General features: G+C 42.3%; 1 protein-coding gene across 2 annotated transcripts in view; it reads right to left on the bottom strand.

The window, feature by feature from the left end:
• CCDC80 (coiled-coil domain containing 80) overlaps window positions 1–20,138 on the bottom strand; it is a 355,389-nt gene that overhangs the window by 138,706 nt on the left and 196,545 nt on the right. For both annotated transcript variants that reach the window (XM_085622971.1, XM_085622972.1), the window contains exons 4-5: window positions 18,520–18,656; window positions 2,810–2,961 (exon numbers count right to left, since the gene is read on the bottom strand). In XM_085622971.1, coding sequence (XP_085479097.1) covers window positions 2,810–2,961; window positions 18,520–18,656 — 289 coding nt within the window. The remainder of the gene's footprint in view (window positions 1–2,809; window positions 2,962–18,519; window positions 18,657–20,138) is intronic.

Genomic DNA, 20,138 nt, shown 5'->3' with positions numbered 1-20,138 from the left:
TGTCTTTGCAAGTACTTGGAAAATTGCCAAGCCTTGGTAAAGCCAATAGCTGCTGCTAGCTCTCCGGATACATTCTTTTCTGCAATACCAAAATGGCCACAATATGTCACCTACACTAATATTAACATTTAATCGCAAGGACATGCATGCATATTGTCAATACTTCTCCAACCTAAGTTCTCAAAAAAGATTTCAAACTTCTGGCACTTTCTCAAGGTCTGAAATTATGTAAAGGTATGTGAAACTGTGTGTAAAATTATATTAACATTGACCATTTATATAGTACAGAAGTACAAACTGTACTGTTGTTTCAAAATTAATAAGAGGTGTTCATCAACCTGAGAAGAATGAAAGACTGAGTTAAAAACCTGCAAAGATTCAGAGCAGTACTTTGCAGGTTACATGCTGATGTTTGCAGTAGAGCTATAACCCTCTGAGCTATTTTATCAGAATTTGAACCTTTAATGCACATTTTACACAAGAAACTCTGCAACCAACACATTAATCCACTCAGCTAACTGACTGACTAAGATGGGACACTTTGACCTATGAATTACAAAAATGCTCTGCAGCAGGCACATTGACCCTCAAAGCTATGATTGGTTTAAACCTGTGACCTGAGATTACACATAGAACTCTGCAGCACTACCCACCACAACTAAAGCATTGACTGTTCAAGGAACGGGTGACCATTATAATACAAAAAGCGTGGCACATTGAAACTTTCACCTACTGGAATGAACTAATAACCTAGAGACATCAAGAGAATTATTTTAAGAAGTTGAGGATTGACCTCTCTCTACAACCAATTCATTTTCGTGAGTAACATTTTAATTTGCAGGAATACAGGCTGCATTAACATGACCTGAGGATTCATCATCCTCGTCATAAAACTTTATTTGGAGGCACGATGCATCCAAAAAAGTAACACACAGTCCATATAGAGTTAAAAACAATGTAACATAAAATTTGTTACATCAAGTACACTCAATAAAAAATAGATCGCAGCACAATATATTATTAAGACAACATAGACTTCCATGCTCTAACAGGATTCATCATTAGCTAGACAGGTTTGGCATTCAACATTTATCAGCAGTCAGGGCTAAAATTTACATATACAGAAATCAAGTTTTCAGCTAGAGTCAGATGTGCTAAGATATTTTGCGGTAGCAAACCTTGTGATGCGCAAAATCACAGGGTTTACGACCATAAACTCCATTTTCATATTTGCTAAACCTATTTTATGAGTTGGTAAAGTTTTATTGACTCGAGAATACGGATTGGGGAATGGGAATCAATTCCCGATTTGGAAGGGGCTTGTATTGGGCATCCCTCCCAAATTGCAAATCATACCACATGCATTGGTGGTTTGCAACTGTAAATCTGTGACAAACCATTGAACAGTTAATGACTCCCAATTTGGGATGGTAATGGATTCACAAAAGGAAATGAGTCTATTTTAGACCTCTTCCCCTTTGGTAATCAAAGTGACAACTTCGGCAGGAGTAGGCACTTGTTCCTTAAATCCATATGGATAGCTATCACCGCCATGCCCAACCCTTTTTTTTAGATAATGAAATATATGAATAATTTAAACAATCTAGCACATTCACTATCATCATAATATTTTGATATGACAAGTCTAGCAGAAACCTCTTCATATTTACTTTTCAAGAAGGGTACTCTTCTGCAGGAAATAGCTGGCGACTTTATCACACATTTCTCACACTGTTAGATAAGCCAAATTAAAGAAATGCTTCCATTGCAATGCATGGAGGGTGAAGAGTCCATTTGTTGCAGTGGATGCACAGTCATCCTTTTTATTTGAAAAAGCAGCACTTGCGTTTGACAAAATACGCACTGCACTACCTTAAATGCTGGTTCGACTGAGAGAAGCTGTTGTGTGATTTGGTTTTCAAGAGGGTGTGGTCTTTTATGAGGAATCTAAAGACAGGCCCCGGAGAAACAGTATGGGTACAGACGGACTTCGCTGGCTCTTTATACCCCCCCTCTTATGTAATTTCTGTGCTTCATTCTTTTCATTCTTTCTCACCAGTGTCCCATTTGGCAATCCCCACCCACCCTCTTCTCACTGGCCATCTTTGTTCTCGTCCTGACCCACCACCTTGTGCCCAATCTGATACCTTCCTGTGTTATATAAGTTTTCACTGTCCGATGCTGGCATAGAGGAGCAGGGCCCAGGCGAGTCCCATCCTGCCCCATCAGCTCTTCTTATGCTGGGACTTTGTTTTGTTTGCTTCCTTCAAATCCTCCCAACTCTATCCAAGTCAATCAATCAATCAATCAATCAGCATTTGTATAGCACGCTAATCACCCCGGGGTGTATCCAGGCGCTGGGAAGTGCAGTGTGCTGAAACCCAGTACCAGTCTCGTCTCTTACATACTCTTCAATGTATGAAGAGGCACTGTGCTGGCACTGGGACACAAAGCGGCAAGAGCTCATTCATTGTGGGTTCTCCTGCACTGAGCTACGACCTGTTTGGGATTATGGGAATATTGTTCCAATAAAAGGGAGATTGTGGGAGGGTCGTAGCAATAAAGGCGTCCCAAATGCCCCTGTTTGTGGTTCTATACCAGATGCTGTCTCTACTTCCAGACAGACCGCATTACAATGTGTGACAGCTCAGGGAGGTAAGGGTAACGTTGTGGGTTCATAAATCATGCTTGTTCACCCACAATTGAATACTGAGTCTAACATTGTTCGTTTGTGTTTCAGTTACAGACATTTTCCAACCAATTAATTCCAAATAGTGACTCGACCTGGAAAGCATGCTGAAAGCTGTACCTTGATAAGAAGTTCTCCAGTGAGCGCGTCTTGTCCTCTTTCTTGCAGGAAATGCCGTCCTTCTTCTGTTTTTCCATTTCCTTGATCCGTGATTGGAAAGTATCAACCAAATCAAACACAGACTTCATTGCTATTGGCACTTCGTAGTATTGCTGAGCAAACAGAAAAAAAGGTTTCAGGGTCAGAAACTGAGCGAGCCAATGAAAGCTTCGCTGCCATGGATTCGCTCAGAAGCATGGCGTGAAATCTAAACAAAGCTTACGCTTGTCACACATCATAAAGCTCATGGATGCTTTTATTCAACAGCATGTACAGTATTGCTGGCTCAGAAATCAGTGGCAGCTTTTGCCCCTTTGGAGATAATGTGACTTTTAGCATTCCGACACCCCCTATCATCATCTTTCAAAAGGTGTATTTTGCATAGTTTTTCGTGCTATTGAGGATATGCACTCATTTTGCACCATTTATGTAATTTGTAGAAAATGGTCTGAATTTATTCAAATTAACAATGTAGTAAATTTCAAAATGTTGTCATGCGAGCATCAGCTTATGGAACACTCCGCAATGTAAAATTTTACAGCAGACATACCCTAAACTTGGCTGGGGAGAAATTATGAAAAATGAAATAGTGACAAGCACAAAACAAAAAAACACCATCGCAGCATGAAAAGTACATTCCAGCTGTTAAGTGAACATAGGTAAAGGATGACCAGGAATGCGAGCTCGTGTCTGGTTCAACCCATGAACCGAAGACCCAAGTGAATCTCCATTGCGAGGAAATGGTCATTCAAGTCCTGAGAACCAAAGAGATGGAACAAGCCTAAGCACGATTGGGAGATTTAGGCATTATAAGAAGGTGGTGGTGGTGGCAGTGGCGGCTGGTGTATGGGTTAAGTGGTGAGGGGACGAAGGACAGCAACAAAAATGAATAAAAAGAAACTTACCTGCTGCATCGCCGCTCTTTTGCTCCTTGCCAGCCCAGGCTCCCAGAATCCCCTGCAGCCAATCCTAACGCTGCTCTTACGCTGCATGAAAGCAGCATCAGGATTGGCCTGAGCACCCACAATTTGCGCTCCCAGAGACTGGGAGCCTGTGCCTGCTGTCTCCAACCCAATGACGCAACTCGGGTTGGAGAGAGCTTCAGTGGGCATGTTGATTTGGCTGTCCTGAGACGGCCGGCCAAACCCACATGCACACTGACAACAATGCCTACCACTCCCCCTCAGGATTCGCCCAGGAGAGAAAATCAAAATGATAATGAGCCCGGTCTAGTATCATTTTGTTTTTCAATTTTTTGCAGCTGCTGGCTTGGGGGCACACTCCTCCGCCATAGCGGAGCAGCCACCGCTGGCTGGTGAGCCGAGCACAGTGAGTAGGCAGGTGTGTCTAAATAAGGTCTCAGTCATGCTGGTGGAGACTGGTCGGACAGATCGGTGTATGGGCTGCATTTTGTTGATGCTTGTGGGCCTGTTTTATGGTCGGTGGGCCAGTTTTTACTGTTGATTTCTCAATTACCACACAGATTGCCTGTAACAAACACCAATGCATGAAGTATCCCATATCTTGCAAAACACCTGTATAGGGTGTCTTTTCAAGTTTAAAACTTCCCTGATTTGCAAATGTGGGCAAGCTTCTAGCTTTCTGATTTTTTTAAATTGGTGCCCAGGCCTATTTTCTGCCTTAGTCCGATGCTGGTCATACAGAACGTATATCATCAGCCTGCTAAGCACAAGGTGTACAGAAGAAATGGAGCTGGAAGACATATCTTTAGGTATAATGGGAGGAAGAGGGAGTCAGCAGTAAGATCTTTCAGTAGTGACAGCACTACTGGAAATGTAAACATTATGGGTCAACACCAGTCAAGAGGCGCGAATGCAGGAGGATAGCGCTGTTAGATTCATAGTTCGAGAACAGACTAGCCAGAAGGGCATATGAGGGATTAGAGGATATAAGAATAGGTTTGTGCCAGCAAAGGATGTGAGGAATGATGAGTGGGATAAGAGAAGCACATAAGGGAAGAAGTGCAGATGTGAGTAGTGCTGAGGTAGTGCTCTCGATGTTGGAGTTAAAGTGCTTGTCAATGCTGCTGGATGAGAGCATGGAGCTTGTGATATTGTTGGGAGGGAGAGAGGTTGCGACTGGAATGGTTTTGCTAGCCATTTATAATAGGATCAGAGAGAACCAATGAGCTCTTTTTAGACTGTAGACTTGCCTTCCTTTATGGTCCTGCAGCTGCTCAGGTAAGCACTATTGTCACAATTTCTAGAGAACCAAGCAGGGAAGCAAATATTACTGTACGTTAATTGAGGAATTAGGAGATGATAACACATTGTGAACCCTAATTGCTTCGTTGCTTTAGATTTGTTACACTCACACTGCCTTGTGTGAGTTTGCATCACTGTTTTAATATATTCATGTTCTGTGCCCGGGGGCGTTTTTTATTTACAGCCTCTTTCATTATTGGGGAAATGAACTACAGCGAATCAACAAATTCGTTTTTTTATCTATATCTAGTATTGTGTGTTTTATTATTGTAAGGTTTTTTTTGTAAAGCTGAACCAATACATTTTGATTTGATTTGATTTGAACCCCAATTGTAGATTAAAGTTGTTAAATGAGAACGAGTTTAGCTGGTTGTCGAATTCACGTGAGCTTAATGTACCATTCGGGCTAATTAAGTGTCGCGATAGGGAATTATTAGCACATGTCAGGAGTAAAGGGGGTGGACTAAAAGCAAATATGAAAGAGGGCAGGACTAGCAGAGGAGGGATTAAAGACGGTGTTAAGAGTAGGGAAATAAATCAGAGGCAATTATGGTATCAAAAGGAACACATTTTGCTACAGAAAGCAAACAAATTAGGATAACTGATGCAAAAATGATAGGATGCACCTGTTGCCTTTAAATCATTGGCTTGTGCATATGTTTATTAAACGTAGAAATCAGGACCATGAACAACTTTACCTCAAAAATGGTGAAATCAGATTTTCCAGAATTTTCTTTGTATAGTTCACATAAAAAATAGGACATACTTATTTTGCATCGAACAGTTTTGGTTTTCACACTTGAAAAGTGAACAAAATGCATTCCTATTTTATACTCATGGGATCATACTAAGCATTGTCTTTTGCATAGTGCAATCTTTTGGTTTCATTGAATCCCGAGTACACGAACGATGCAAACAGAAACAGTAAAGCAAAGGTATTTGCGCCATTTTTTACACCACTTCTAAACTTTACACGAATTGGTCCAAAATACACAAAATAACACCCCTCTCTGCAATTCTCGAGTTATAGACGTATGTAGCAAATTTCCTCATTTTCTGCTAAATGTCTTACAGCCCTGTTTTCAAATTGCATTAGAAGAGCATTTTATCAAATAACTCCTCTGTAAGGCCTTATCAAAACCTGTACCTCACTGACACTTCTGCTCAAACCGACAGAGACTCAGAAACAACAACTGGGAGGGTTGGCTTTCAGACAAACATCCAGCATTACCCACAGAATGCAGACATGTTAGTTTTGATTTCATAAGCGGATCTTTTTTCTCGAAGTAAGGATTTCTAGCATAACAGAGAGACATTTATGAGAAAATGTTATGGCACCACTGGAGAGGGTTCAGGCAAGTTCAAAGACCGGCTCCAGCTGTAGCCTCCGAGTTAATAATATTAACAATTTAATAATGCTATGCTTGACGTTTTTAACTTTTACAGCTGGCAGTTTCTGTGCAGATGTGGCTGCTGGGTTTTGCTCTTTCACGCCCAGCTTTAGGTGGAACCACATGTATATAGGCCGACTGATGTTCCACATTGAGACGTTTCATGTAATTTAATAATTCTTGTTATAGGGAAATGGTTATTTTACCCAGCACAAGCTTCATGTTTCATTGCATACTTTGATGAGGATATGGCATTAAAAGATTCACGATGGGTATTTTACCACACGGAAAGGGCTCCTTAAGTGACTATGGTACCACGTGGCACCTTATAATTCGCATCATCTAAACAGATGGTATGTAAATACACAACATACACTCAGGTGTACATTCCGACTATAATACCTTCTGTGTATGCACACTTTCTAATCATCGCTTCTGTCTGGGTACCCAGTGCTTAATTTAAGCCGGTGGTTTCCATCCATACCGGCACTTTTCAGGAGCACCAGTTAAAGACACATTCATTTATGAGGAGAATAGGTGATTTGTCCAGATTCACAGGATGTTCAGCAGATGCTGAGACTCGAACCTGGTTCCCCGGCACTGAGTTCGGCAGCTCTGGCCATTACCCCAAAACCCCTCCTCACTTTCATGGCTAGTAGTTGGTTTTATTTTAGGCAGCACTAACAGGAGAAATGGGCTGGTGGAGGCGGCCTCCCGACGAGCTCCCCGGCACTTATTTTTTTACAAATTATCCACTGCGGGTACCTGACAATGGGGAACTTTAGCAATAGGCCATGTCTGACCTGGGGTGGCAGAGTGGGCTAAAGAACGGTGATGGATTAAACCCAGATCAGTTGACTGGGAGTGAGTGCTTGCAATGTTCAACACTCTGTCCACCATTTCCTTTGGTTTTTGCTTTGTTCGCCATAAGTCGGCAGGGTATGCTCAGACGTGAGTCCCTTGCTCACTTTGCCACTGGATTCAAGCAAGCCTGGCTGAAGACAGCTGAAATGCCAGAAACCGGTCCTAGGAAGCTTGTTTCCGGTCCAGAGAAGACATGGCTTGGCAGTTCGGGCTGGAGTGTTCCCATGAGGCACAGGGTCAGACTGATTTGCATATGGCCATTTCTGAACTGGGGAGGCAGAGTGGGCTAAAGAACGGTGATGGATTAAACCCAGATCAGTTGACTGGGGGTGAGTGCTTGCAGTGTTCAACACTCCGTCCATCATTTCCTTTGGTTTTTGAACTTTAGCAATAGGCCTTACATAGCAGGACTGAAAGATCACCTGCTGCTAGCCCATCTGTATTTAATGCATAAACACCTCTAAAATGTCCAGGAATATTGTCTGCGCTATACAAACAACAATAAATAGAAAAAATAGGCCCCGCTCTTTTAAAGGGGACATCTGGTTACAGCAGGTCACCAGTAAGTAATCAATGTGTCACCATTTACACAGGAACTCTCACTGCTGATTGGTTACGCTGTTTCCCTAATAGTAAAGAGACATACAATGTAAACAATAGTCAATCGTTGAGCGTAATTTCCTCGAAGCATATCCGAAATATTATCAATTGAAATATCAAAAGAATAATTAAGATTTTATTTATTTATTGAGTTTGGTAAAACTCTGACATATTTCTTCCAGTCACTTTGGAGAGCTTAGTTAAAGGTAGAATTGTCTAGAAGGTTATACTGGCACTGTTTGTTATGCGAATATTTGTGGTAGTAGGCTATATTCTTGCTATCAGCCAACCCGAAATGGAGGGTAAATTATGCATAACATAAATACAAAATGGTGCCCTATTGAGGCCTATTAGTAATGCACCGAGCTCAGAAATCATCAACGACAGAAAGAAATCAACCCCATTATAATAACAAAGCCACCCATCAGTTGCGTTACAGACGGACACATTCATTTTGTTAGGGATGGGTAGACCCTGAGTGTCTAGTTTTCAGAAATGTCTGGGTTTGGTTGATTTCCCTAGGTGGTGGCTGAGCCCATACTCAAAATCCACAGCTACCCATGTTAAAAAAAGGGTCAGTTTTGAGTGGAAAAATTGTATCTGTCCATGTTTGCACACTTTCTAATCATTGCTTCTGTCCGGGTACCCAGTGCTTAATTTGAGCTGGTGGTTTCCTGTGCTCAGCATTGGCACTTTTAGGCGCACCAGATAATACACATTAATTTATGGGGAGATTACGTGATTTGCCCAGAATCACAGGATATTGAGCAGACGCTGAGACTCAAACCTGGTTCCCCAGCTCCGTGGATGGCCAGCCCCAAACCCATAGGGGCCGTCCCCTCCAAAAAACATCACCTTGCACATTCCCTGGTGCCCAGAGGGCTTTCTGCCCCCCCAAGTGGCAGATTGGTGATAAACAACCTATTGTCCCCCCAGAAAGGTACATAGACTGTTGTGCCGAGTTAGGGCGAGCACAGGTACATGTCCATGGGGGAAGCCCCCCCCCCATAAAAAGTGCCTTGCACATTCCGTAGTGTCTAATGGGCTTTGTTCACCACCGGGGGGGTCATTGGGGGTAAACACTTTTGATTTGCCCTCCAAGGTGGGTAGAAATACATTTGTGCCAGAGATGGAAGGGAGATTAGGCCAAAAAGGGGCTGCCCCCCCGCAATAATCGCTCCATGGTGACTAGTGGAGTGGATCACTGCTTGGAGATCATGTACCAGTGTGATGCCAAAGCAGGGATTCACTAAGGAGACAGCTCTGGAGCGGAGTCATTCTCCTATTTCCAACACTGCCTCTCCCACAGTGATCAGTGCTGGGAGGCAGAGTAATGTCCCCGGCACAAAACAGGAACTGAAACCAGTGGGCACTAATGGGGCCAACTGGTTTCACTTTCCCTTCCGAGTTGTCAGCACGCCGTATGGTGTGGAGGTGTCACAGATGGATAGGGGAGAGTGAGGGCTTAAGTGGAAGCGAGTTTGCTTCATCCCCAGGATAAAAAAGCAAGCCACTAGTACAAGCATTGGAGGTTCTATTTAAACCCTCCCCAACTTCGGTCATTGAACACACTGGAAGGTAGCGCGGTTGTTGGCTGCTGGCTGACGTCTGCGCTAAAGAGGTTAAGGCACTTTTTGCTAAATTGAATTTGTGTGTCATAAGCCAGAGACCTTTAAAAAATGAAGGGGCCTGAAAAGTCATAAACCTACTCCTGTATGGTTTCCTTCAGTTTTCAGCAGATTTCTATTTTTATGCATTCCATTTTCTATATTTGCCCTGGGAATAAATTCAGTAACCTGGATTTTAAACTAGGTCGGAAATCGCCATGAAAAAACATGTGGTGTTGTGCATTTGTATGTGTAATTTTGTATTTTTTCTTTCTCAGAAAAATCATTTTTCCTGTTCCCTTCCCGAAAAGCTAAAACTCCTCCCTTTAATAAGAGTGTAGAAACTATATTCAAAATGTTTATTACTCACAAACTTAGCGCTCACTGCCTTTTGCAGGTTCACCCGCAATTAATACCCTGCCACCCCTAGCACTATACCTAAGGTACAGAAAAATCTACCATAATGGCAACCTTCCCATTTTCACTTATGCACTTTGTAGTTTCAAAATCCAGTAAACTTTGTCCTCTGAATCAGGGTACAGAATTTTCAAACACAAATTACATTTTGTGCACACCCAAATTACACTCACAAAAACGTTTGTGAATTGGGCCCAAAGGGAAAGTAAGCGGCAGTACATTTTACTATTCCATAGATGGTTATTCAAAACATTGATGGTGAAATGTTGTCATTATCAGCTTACCAAAACTGTTATGAAGATTGCAGTGACAGTTGGTGTTACAAAGCAAAGCAGCAAACAATGCGTTCCCACTGTGTGTGAGTTCCCTGAGCAGAGCCTACAGGTTTGCAATTCTAAAACACAATTTATGACATAACAGAAAGCTGAATCTATTGCAAGTTTTGGATTCCCCAACATGAAACCATTTATGACCTTTCATCAAATCATCAATCCAAATTGTGTGTCCTTGTTTTGGCAAAAGTATTAAACACTGAACAGCAATGTTCGGCCTTTGTTATTAGTGGCCCATTGATGGCGGTTGTTGGACTTGGCCCTTTTTGCAGGGTTATCCCCAAACCTTTTGCTTCTTCCTCCTATTCTTCCCTGAACTGTTGTTGTTGGCTATGGGACTCTGGGCACTATACCACTGCTAATCAGTGCTAAAGTGCATATGCTCTCTGTGTAAATTGTGAACATGATTGGTTATCCATAATTGGCATATTTGATTTACTGGTAAGCCCCTAGTAAAGTGCAAGGAGTGTGTCAGGGTCTATAACTCAAATGCTACTAGTGGGCCTGCAGCACTGATTGTGTCACCCACATGAGTAGCCCTGAAAAGGTATCTCGGACCTGCCACTGCAATGTCTATGTGCACTTTTAAACTGCCACATCGACCTGGCAAGTACACCCACTTGAAGGCCCTGACCTTCCCTTTTCTTACATGTTAGGTACCCCTATGGTAGCCCCAAGGTACCCCCTTGGACAGGGTGCAGTGTATGTGAAAGGTAGGACATGTACTAGTGTGTGTGACATGTCCTGATTTCGTTTTTCACAATTGAAAGGCTATCTGTCCCAAAGGATAGAATGGGAGATACTTTGTAACATCTTACAAGTATAACTTCCCATTGGGATAAGATTTAGAAATAAAGTTTAGGCTCTCAGAACTCAGAATTTAATAATACATATTTTAGTAAAGATGGTTTTTAAATTGTGTGTTTGAAAATGCCACTTTTAGAAAGTAGGCATTTTCTTGTTTAACCATTCTGTGTGCCTCTTCCTGTTTGTGGATTGACTGTCTGGTTTTGAAGTGACGGGCTGGGGATGTGCATTCACTGTAGACAGCCACTGGGGGGGGTTGAGATGTGCCTGGCCCTTCCTGGATGACTCAGCTGAGCTGAATGGGGTTTGGCTGCATTTAGAGTAGTGGGAGGAGATTTCCTTGCACCTGAATAAGGCCTGTTTCCCTTGCACAATGCTGCCTTCACCCCCTGTGGTCATACTGCACTATTGAGGACAGAACTGATTTGCACTGGGCTCAGAGACTCTTGCATAAGGAGAACAAATACATTTTTGGGGTATAATTATTACACCTAAAGCCCCAGAACTTTAGATTACTTCTGGACTCAAGAGGAACCTTTGCCAAGGAGAAGAGCTGAAGAGCTGTGAGGAGGAGTACTGACCCTGTGTGGTTGGCCCGCAGTTGCTGTTTCTCCCAAGGAAAGGACAAAGACTGAAACTTTGCTCTGAACCTGCTTGAAGAAGATCTCCAAGGGCCTGTGTGTGCTGGCCTCCTGTTCTGAAGTCTAAGGGACACAAAGACTTCACCCCAGCTCCCCTGAGCTCTGCTGCTGAGAGTTCTGACCTGCCAGGAGGTTCCAGTTCTGGGCCTCTGGAGGTTGTTCCTGCTGTTGGGAGCTGGAAGAAAAGAAGAACTGAAGAAATCGACGCATCGCTCTTCTTGCGGTTGTTTTTCCCGACGCAGCACCGCCGTGCATGAAGAATCTCCAGGCATCACCGCGCCGCTGCCGAAACTGACGCAGCGCCTGTCACGGCTGCAAGAACCGAGGGATCGCGGCTGAAGAAACTGTTGCAGCGCCTCTCAACGCTGCCACATCGATCGCTGACTCAGCCCAGATTTCTACGTTTCGTACCTGTGTGGCAAGTTTTCCCGACGCATCACCCGTGAAAAAGAATCATCTTGGAGTCGACGCATCACGTCCCCCTACAGACAGGATTCGACACATCACTTCTTCTGCGTGCAGCAGAACTGTCGCATCGCCTCCCCAAGGTCTCAGGAACTGACGCATCTCTTTGTTTCTCGACACTTCACCTCTCTGTGGCTGTTTGGCCTAGTGAATTTTGACGCACCTACAGGTACTTTGTAAGAAATGTCACATTCATAGTTTTCTATGGACCAAGTTGTTTGAAGACTTTTTAAAGTCATATTCTTATTACATGTATGTTTGGTTTTTGTTGTTTTGGTCTTGTTGAGTTTAGATAAAGACACTTTATTTTTCTAAACTGGTGTGGTGTCCATTTGTGGTGTTATCATTGTATTACTGTGTGTTCTGAGTACAAATACTTTACACATTGCCTTTGGGATAAGTCTGTCTGCTCGTGCCAAGCTACCCAGGGGGTGAGCAGGGGTTATTTAAAGTGTGTATCCCCCTTACCCTGAATAGAAGCAAGGGTCCCTATTCGGACAAAGGTACCTACCTCTGCCAACTAGAGACCCCATTTCTAACAGTGGTGTTAATCTAGCCTTCTAAGATACTGTTACCATCCAGAGTGGTGTTTCTGGGGATCGGAAACAATGGACCATTTCGAATTAGATTCTGCGGGTCCCCTAAGTAATGCGAAACAACTAAGGGGGCTAGGATTTAGCACATCCAGTCCACTTGACTTTTCCTTATTCCTGCCTGGAATTTCAGCAGACCATTTCAAACACTTTGATCAGCCGGAGTCCATGGGGGAAACTGTCCAGGCCTGCCATTTTTCAGCCCTAATCCCAATGGGCATATCAGAAATTATGAGTAAATCATAATGAAGGCCTGAGTGGAAGCAGAATCTTGGATAAAATTATTAATGCCAGGTGCTGCTGGCACAGGTAAGAGCGACGGGGCGGGGCAGTACAATAAAGTTAAAAAAATAATAAAACCTCTTACCTTGTGCTTGGCGATGCGGCAAGCGCAAGGTAAGTGGTTTTATTTTATATTTTTGTATTATTTTACCAATCCCGTTATCTGTTGACTTCCCGCCCGCCCCACTGTTCTTACCTGTGCCGACCGCACTTGATTTCTGCAAATGTTTCTCAGACATACTTTTTCAATATTAAGAAGCTTGGTAAAAAACAAAATAAAATGCAGCCAATCAGAATAAAAAGCACCTACGATACAATGTTTTCTTTTTTTTACACTTTGTCACAGTAGGCATACATTTCCTGCATACTTTACTGTAGTTTAGGAACAGCAAGCATACATAATCCACACAATAGCTAGGATTAAGCCTGGCATAATCCTAGCTAATGGGTGTTACTTGTGACCCAGGAAGAGCTGGTTGAATGATTTGCCTTCTCAAAAGCTATACTTGCAGACACATAAACCAACAATGTGCCAGAAACCCAGTAATGCTCATCATTTTTGGAACATTTCCAATGCTGACAATAGTCCTCCTTGCAAAGAACTCAAACTCTTCTAGGACATAGTGGCGAATCACCTTTTTCCCTGGAAAGTGTAGTCTGTGGAACACCATGGGAGTTTTCAGTGACCACTAAAACGCGGTGTCAGCGTCATTTCCAGTAACCTGCTAATCATTTGTTCCAATCTGTTCCATGGATTAATGTGGCTAATGTGTCAGCAGGTCTGTGACTAAACTGGGATTTTGCAATGTCACGCAAAGTATACTCTGTTGCATCACGCAAATAATAGTCTATTAAATAGATAATTTAGATTCTTGTGAGTCATCAGTTCTTTCATATTATATTTATTGACTTTATATTATTATATTATATATATATATTATATATATATATATATATATATTTATTTATTTATTTATTTATTTAAAACATTTATAGAGCGCGCTATCACCATGGCAGGCATCCTGGCGCTGACTGAAACTAATGGGGTAGGGATGAGATGCCAGAAGCAGCCGGAGACACAAGATTAAAGGACAGAGGCCTTGGGGAAAAGCCAGGTTTTAATTCTTTTCCTAAAAGGGAGAAATTCAGAAATATGTCTAATATCAATAGGGAGCGAGTTCCACAGCTTGGCAGCTGCCACATTGAAGGATCTGCCTCCGGATCTGATTTTTTTAAATTTTGGAACCAAAACCAGCTTGGCTTCAGAGGAACGAAGCTGCCTAGCTGGGGTATACCAGACAAATTTAGATTGGAGGGAGGCAGGGCCTACTGCATGTAGTGCTCTGAACACTATGCAGAGGGCTTTGAATTGAACCCTCTGCCTAACCGGAAGCCAGTGGAGTTTGCTCAACGAGGAGGCTCCATTAGTTCTTCTAGGAAGCCCCAGAGCCACTTTTGCCGCTGCTGATTGGACTCTTTGGAGTCTGTCTAGCAAGAAGCTAGGGGATTCCAGCAGTAAAGCATTACAATAGTCAAGGCGACTGAGGATAGTACAGCGTACAACTTCGGCGCGTGCATGAGAAGGGAGGAGAGGCAGTATCTTCCTTAAGGAGCGGAGGATAGCAAAACAGCAAGCAGAGGTTTTTTGGATATGAGTCTCCATACTGAGTTCCTGATTCAGCATGACCCCGAGGTTGCGGATAGTGGCTACTGGACGCACTGTGGTCCCGGATTCAGGAGGCCAGAAGTTGTTTGGGAAGGGCCGAGGAATCTTAGTGCAAGTGTTGAGAAGAACCTCCGTTTTCCCTACGTTGAATTGGAGGGAGTTGGTTCTTAGCCAGTGAGAGGTGTCACGAAGACATTTGTGAAAGGTTTCAATGGAGATGGAGTCTTCTCCCTCCAAGGAGAATATCAACTGCGTATCGTCAGCGTAGTTAATAATCTTGATGTTGTAGGTTTTGATAAGCGAAATCAAAGGTCTTAAGTATAGGTTAAAAAGAATGGGGCTAATAGCAGAGCCCTGGGGGACCCCATGTGGGACCAGAGTGAACGCCGACTGAAAAGGAGGGATGGATACCGCTTGCTGTCTATCCTTGAGGAAGGAGTGAAACCATTGTGCTGCTGAGCCTCTTATTCCTGCCTCAAACAGACGTGTCAGCAGAATATCGTGATTCACGGTATCAAAGGCGGCAGACATGTCAAGCAGGATAAGGAACGCTGCCTGCCTTCTGTCTGCACGCCTCTGAAGCTCGTCCATCGCGGTTATCAAGGCAGACTCAGTTCCGTGGGTGGGTCTAAAACCAAATTGATCCGAGTCCAAAAGATGGTGGCATTCCAGATGGGAAGAGAGGGCATTGCTAACCCAACTTTCTACGATTTTGGCTGGAAAGGGCAGCAGAGATATAGGGCGGTAGTTCTTGGAACAGTCAGGGTCAAGAGAGGGCTTTTTTAGCAGGGGGGAGACTAATGCCCGTTTCCACTGAGCAGGAACTATTCCGGTTGAGAGAGATTGGTTACAAATGACGTGGAGAGAGGGAAGAAGATCAAGCTCAAATTGTTTCCAGACTTTTTGAGGGACAGGGTCTAGAGGAGACCCAGAAGAAATTTTGCTGGCTAGCTTAACGAAGGCCTCATACGGTATAGAAGGGAGCTCAAGTAGAAGGTCATTTGAGGCCAATGGTGGCAATGCAATCTGATTTGTGGGGAGTCTCATGTTAAAATCAGGGTGAGAGTTGGTGTCAGGGGAGGCATCTAGGTCCTTAATGATAAGCTCAATTTTATTTTTAAAGAAAGCAGCAAGGTTGTCACAGAGATCTTGAGATGGTATAATAGTGTTTTTGACACATTCCGGGTCAGTAATACTGTTCAATATGTTGAAGATATTTCTGGAGCTGTTGGAAGACTTACAAATCATGGAGGAATAGTAGTCGGATTTAGATTTTTTAATTAAGTCCTTATATTCCCGTATTTTGTTTTTCCAGAGTTCCTTGGTGTTTTCGGTATAATTTCGTCTCCACGTTCTCTCAGCCTGTTTACAACTATGCTTCAGATCTTTTAGGCTGTCATTGAACCAGGGCGCAGAGTTGGTGCTCCTGCTTTTGCGAGTTTTGAGAGGGGCATGGGCGTCAAGGGTAGCGGTAATCCTATCACAGAACAAGGAGTAGTTATCATCAACTTGTTTATTCTCGTGGAAAAGTTGGCTTAAATGAAACACTTTTCCTAGGGGGTGCAGACGAGTAAGGGCTTTCCAATCTCTACACTTGGTTTTAGAGGGCGGGCCAGGGACTTTGGGATAGTCACTCTTAAGGTCTAAAAAGAACTTAATGAGAGAATGGTCTGTCCAGTCCATGGGGAGAGTTTCTCCCATTGTTACTAGCTGGGGGCCTGCGAACAATAGGTCAAGAAGGTGTCCACCCCTATGGGTGGGACCAGTGACCAACTGGGAGAGTCCAAGGCTCTTGCAGGAGTTCAGAAGGTTACTTAGACCGGAGTCAAGGACGCCGTTCTGCCACAGATTGAAGTCACCCAAAATAAACAGTTTGTGATGCGAAAGTGCAATATTGGTTAGGATGGTCAAGAGTGCCTGTTGATGTTGGAGGCTAAATGCACCCGGTGGACGGTAGCAGACAGTCCCGGTAACGATGTTTCCGGCCTGAGTCTGAATAGATAGTCCTAGAAGTTCAGTTCCTTCAATCGAGTCTAAAGCAAGGGACTTAAAGTTACAGGCTGCAGTAAAGATCACACCAACCCCTCCTCCTCTACCATTAGATCTGGGGATGTGAAGGAATTTAAACCCAGGAGGACAAGTGAAACCCGGATCGACCATGCAGTCAGGGCGCGTCCAAGTTTCAGTCATAAAGAGGACATGCGCTGGGAGCCAAAATTGCATTAAATAAAAAGCTGGTTCTTCGGTTCAATGATAACTATGTGTTTTTGTGTGGGGAATTTGTAATGATTTAATTCATCTAAAGATAGAGTTTGTATTTGATAGCAAAATGTGTATATTCTCAAAAAATGTCTTGCTGAATTTTTGGCCACAATGGTTTTATTTCAAGAGTACATTTAACGCAGATATTTGAGACGGGAGAGAGTTGTTGCTCTTCCTTTAGTACCAAAGTGCACTTGGTCCCTATGGCTCTTACTTCAGTGTGGAAACATTTTCTCATCTATGTGGATAAAGCTGTGTATGGCATTAGAACTGGTGTATGGGTCTGTAAGATATGGTTTACTCTACTGGCTGTGGTCTGACATAGAGAGAGGTGTCTTACTTTTAATTTGTTTAACCTTCCTCTTTCAAGTAGACATACAAGGTATCTGACTGAGAACCTACTTGCATATGGCTAGGAGTTTACTTGGAAGGAGAAAAATGAAAGTAATTGAAATAATGAAATTAATAAATTTGTCACAAATATATCTAAAAATGACAAGCCATGTGAAATGGAAGACATACAAGGTATCTGACTGAGAACCTACTTGCATATGGCTAGGAGTTTACTTGGAAGGAGAAAAATGAAAGTAATTGAAATAATGAAATTAATAAATTTGTCACAAATATATCTAAAAATGACAAGCCATGTGAAATGGAATAGCAAGAAATTCTGAGGTGATTGCTATATCTGTGGCACATTGTCAAATTTGTAAGAGGGTTGTGTTGAAAAAAAATCATAGTATTTCACCAATTTCTTGAAGTATTCTTGAGAAGGTTTGAACCCTCCCCTCCCAAAATCAGAATTTGGCTAGATCAGATTAACTTGGCACACCATGGTGTCCTCCAATTGGATTAATTTTTTCCAACCTTTCTGGGGGAAGAATACTCCAGATGATATTCAGGCTCACTCAAAGCACTTGCTTATTTTTTCATTTTGGAATAAACACCCCAAAACATTTAAGACTCACCAACTGTCATTGTTCGGAGCCTCTCTTAACATCTCATCAATTTCAAAGTTCACCAGGAATGACGTACCATGACACCTGTTTAGGTGTCCTTCACCCATTGGTATACATATCACAGTTCATGGCCCCACAACACATACCACCATCAAATAATTCAGTGTCGAGTGGGGTGCTAGTATTTTCAATACTCATTAGTTTCAGTTTAAAACTTCTATTTGTAAATAGCATGCTCTGCTCTTCTTCTCCCAGCACCATAACATGCTTTTTGTACCTTTTTGAGAAAGAAATTCCCATAAATAAATAAAAAACAATAAGGGAAAGGAAGAGGACAACAACAACAACAAGTAGAACCATCACCCTGCAGCATTAACAACTTTACCAACCACATCAATAATTTACCAGTAGCAGCAACACATAAACAGTTACCAGCAAAAGCATCATTATTAGAGATTGAGATATGTCTATGAATTGATATGTTTTTCCACATCACAAATTGACCGGAAATGTACTTCTTCTTTGAGTCACCAGGACATTTCATGAATCAAAACACATACCTTGACCTTCATGTCTGAATCTGTAAGAACCATAAAAAAGTCATTGTAAGTCGCTCCATATTCCTTCCTTAATTCATTCATTAGGTCCTGGTCCAGCAGGTCGTCATTACCTATGACTTTCATTGGCTTCTCGGTTTCTGTGAAAAACACACAGGTAAAAAACAACATAAATGTAAGCATTGCACTAAAACAAAATACAGTGTCTGTACATTTCAAGTGCCTAGGTGTCCGCTCTTGTTTTGCTTAGCTAGTGGAGAAGGACACCAAGAGTAAGGTAAGATGATACTGCAAGGCGAATAAAGGAGCTCTGTCATTACCCTGGCTTCAGCTCCTTTTCTTTTCTAAGTTGAAAGAGCAATTCATTAAAAATTGCACCATAAGTCCACAAACAGTGCTTTTATTTGCCTGGCACTCAGTTTGGAGACACAGGCTTAGGGCCTCATTTAGAGTATGGTGGATGGGTACTTCATCTCAAATGTGGTGTTTATCTCTTTTACCTTATTACAAGTGCTACAGGATATAATAAACTTGTAATAAGGTGGACACCATAGCCTTCACATTTGTGACAGAGTTCCCCCGACAAACTTTAAATCAGACCCATCATTTTCTTGATTAGACTTTAAAGGAAGAAGGAGAAAGAGAAAATAGGGAGACACTAAATTGAAAGCAGTGGTGACAAAGAACTTGCAAGATTGACATTAATAGTGTAGGGAGGGGAATGGAAGAGTTATGGGATGGAATAAAGACGAGGCAGCCGTGGTATTTCGCTACCCTGGGACAGTATTAGAGGAAGACTTCTAAGAGAGACTTTGGGCCCATAAGTTATGTTTTTTTCTCAAATTAAAGCAGTACCCAGAAAGAAAAATATAGCACCATAGCTGGTTGATTTCAAATTCGAGTTCCTTATTATACCCCTCCATATCATCACGTCTACCTCGGGGCACAGGATGCTATCCAACCAATAACAACAGTTTTAAACTGCTGTTACGGTACTAAAGATAGATTAATAATAACCAATGGTAAAATCCTATAATCTGTTGAGGTATTTAAAAAATGTAACTGATCACTTTTTTAAACTTTATTTCATCCAATAGCTTCCTCCCATTTACTTTTATCTTTGTACAGTCCTATGCTACTTTGTACATACGCTTGAAAAATAGAAAGCTCTCTAAATACATAGGTACATCCATACAGAGTACTGTGGCACTTATTGCAAACAGCTACACTGGTGCCATGGATATATAGGAGATATAAGAACAATGGACAAAAAAAGGCATTTTTAAATAAGTCAGGTTTGTTCCTAAATTAGAGAGTTGTCAAAACAAGTGGATCCTTTTCCTGGATAAGAAAAGAGTTATAATAAAACGGACTCACTTTACCTGTGCTTACAGAAGAGAGCAGGTGACCTATTAGAGTTTACTGTTGACACTACGTGGCAGGCATAAATGTGGCATTTAGACGTTCTAACCTTGGGGAATTGCTTTCCAAGCATTTTTCACTGATGTATTTCACGTGCTAAAGATATTTATTTAATTGCAACTAACCTTGCTCTACAGGCAAGGTTAAGTAAAATTCTGTTAACGTTTTTACTTATGGAAACAGAAGTATGAAATAGTTCT

The sequence above is a fragment of the Triturus cristatus genome, chromosome 8, assembly GCF_964204655.1.
Source record: "Triturus cristatus chromosome 8, aTriCri1.1, whole genome shotgun sequence".
Lineage (NCBI taxonomy): Eukaryota > Metazoa > Chordata > Amphibia > Caudata > Salamandridae > Triturus > Triturus cristatus.
Note: the sequence above shows the minus strand (reverse complement) of the source record. Positions and strands in the feature narration are given on the sequence as shown.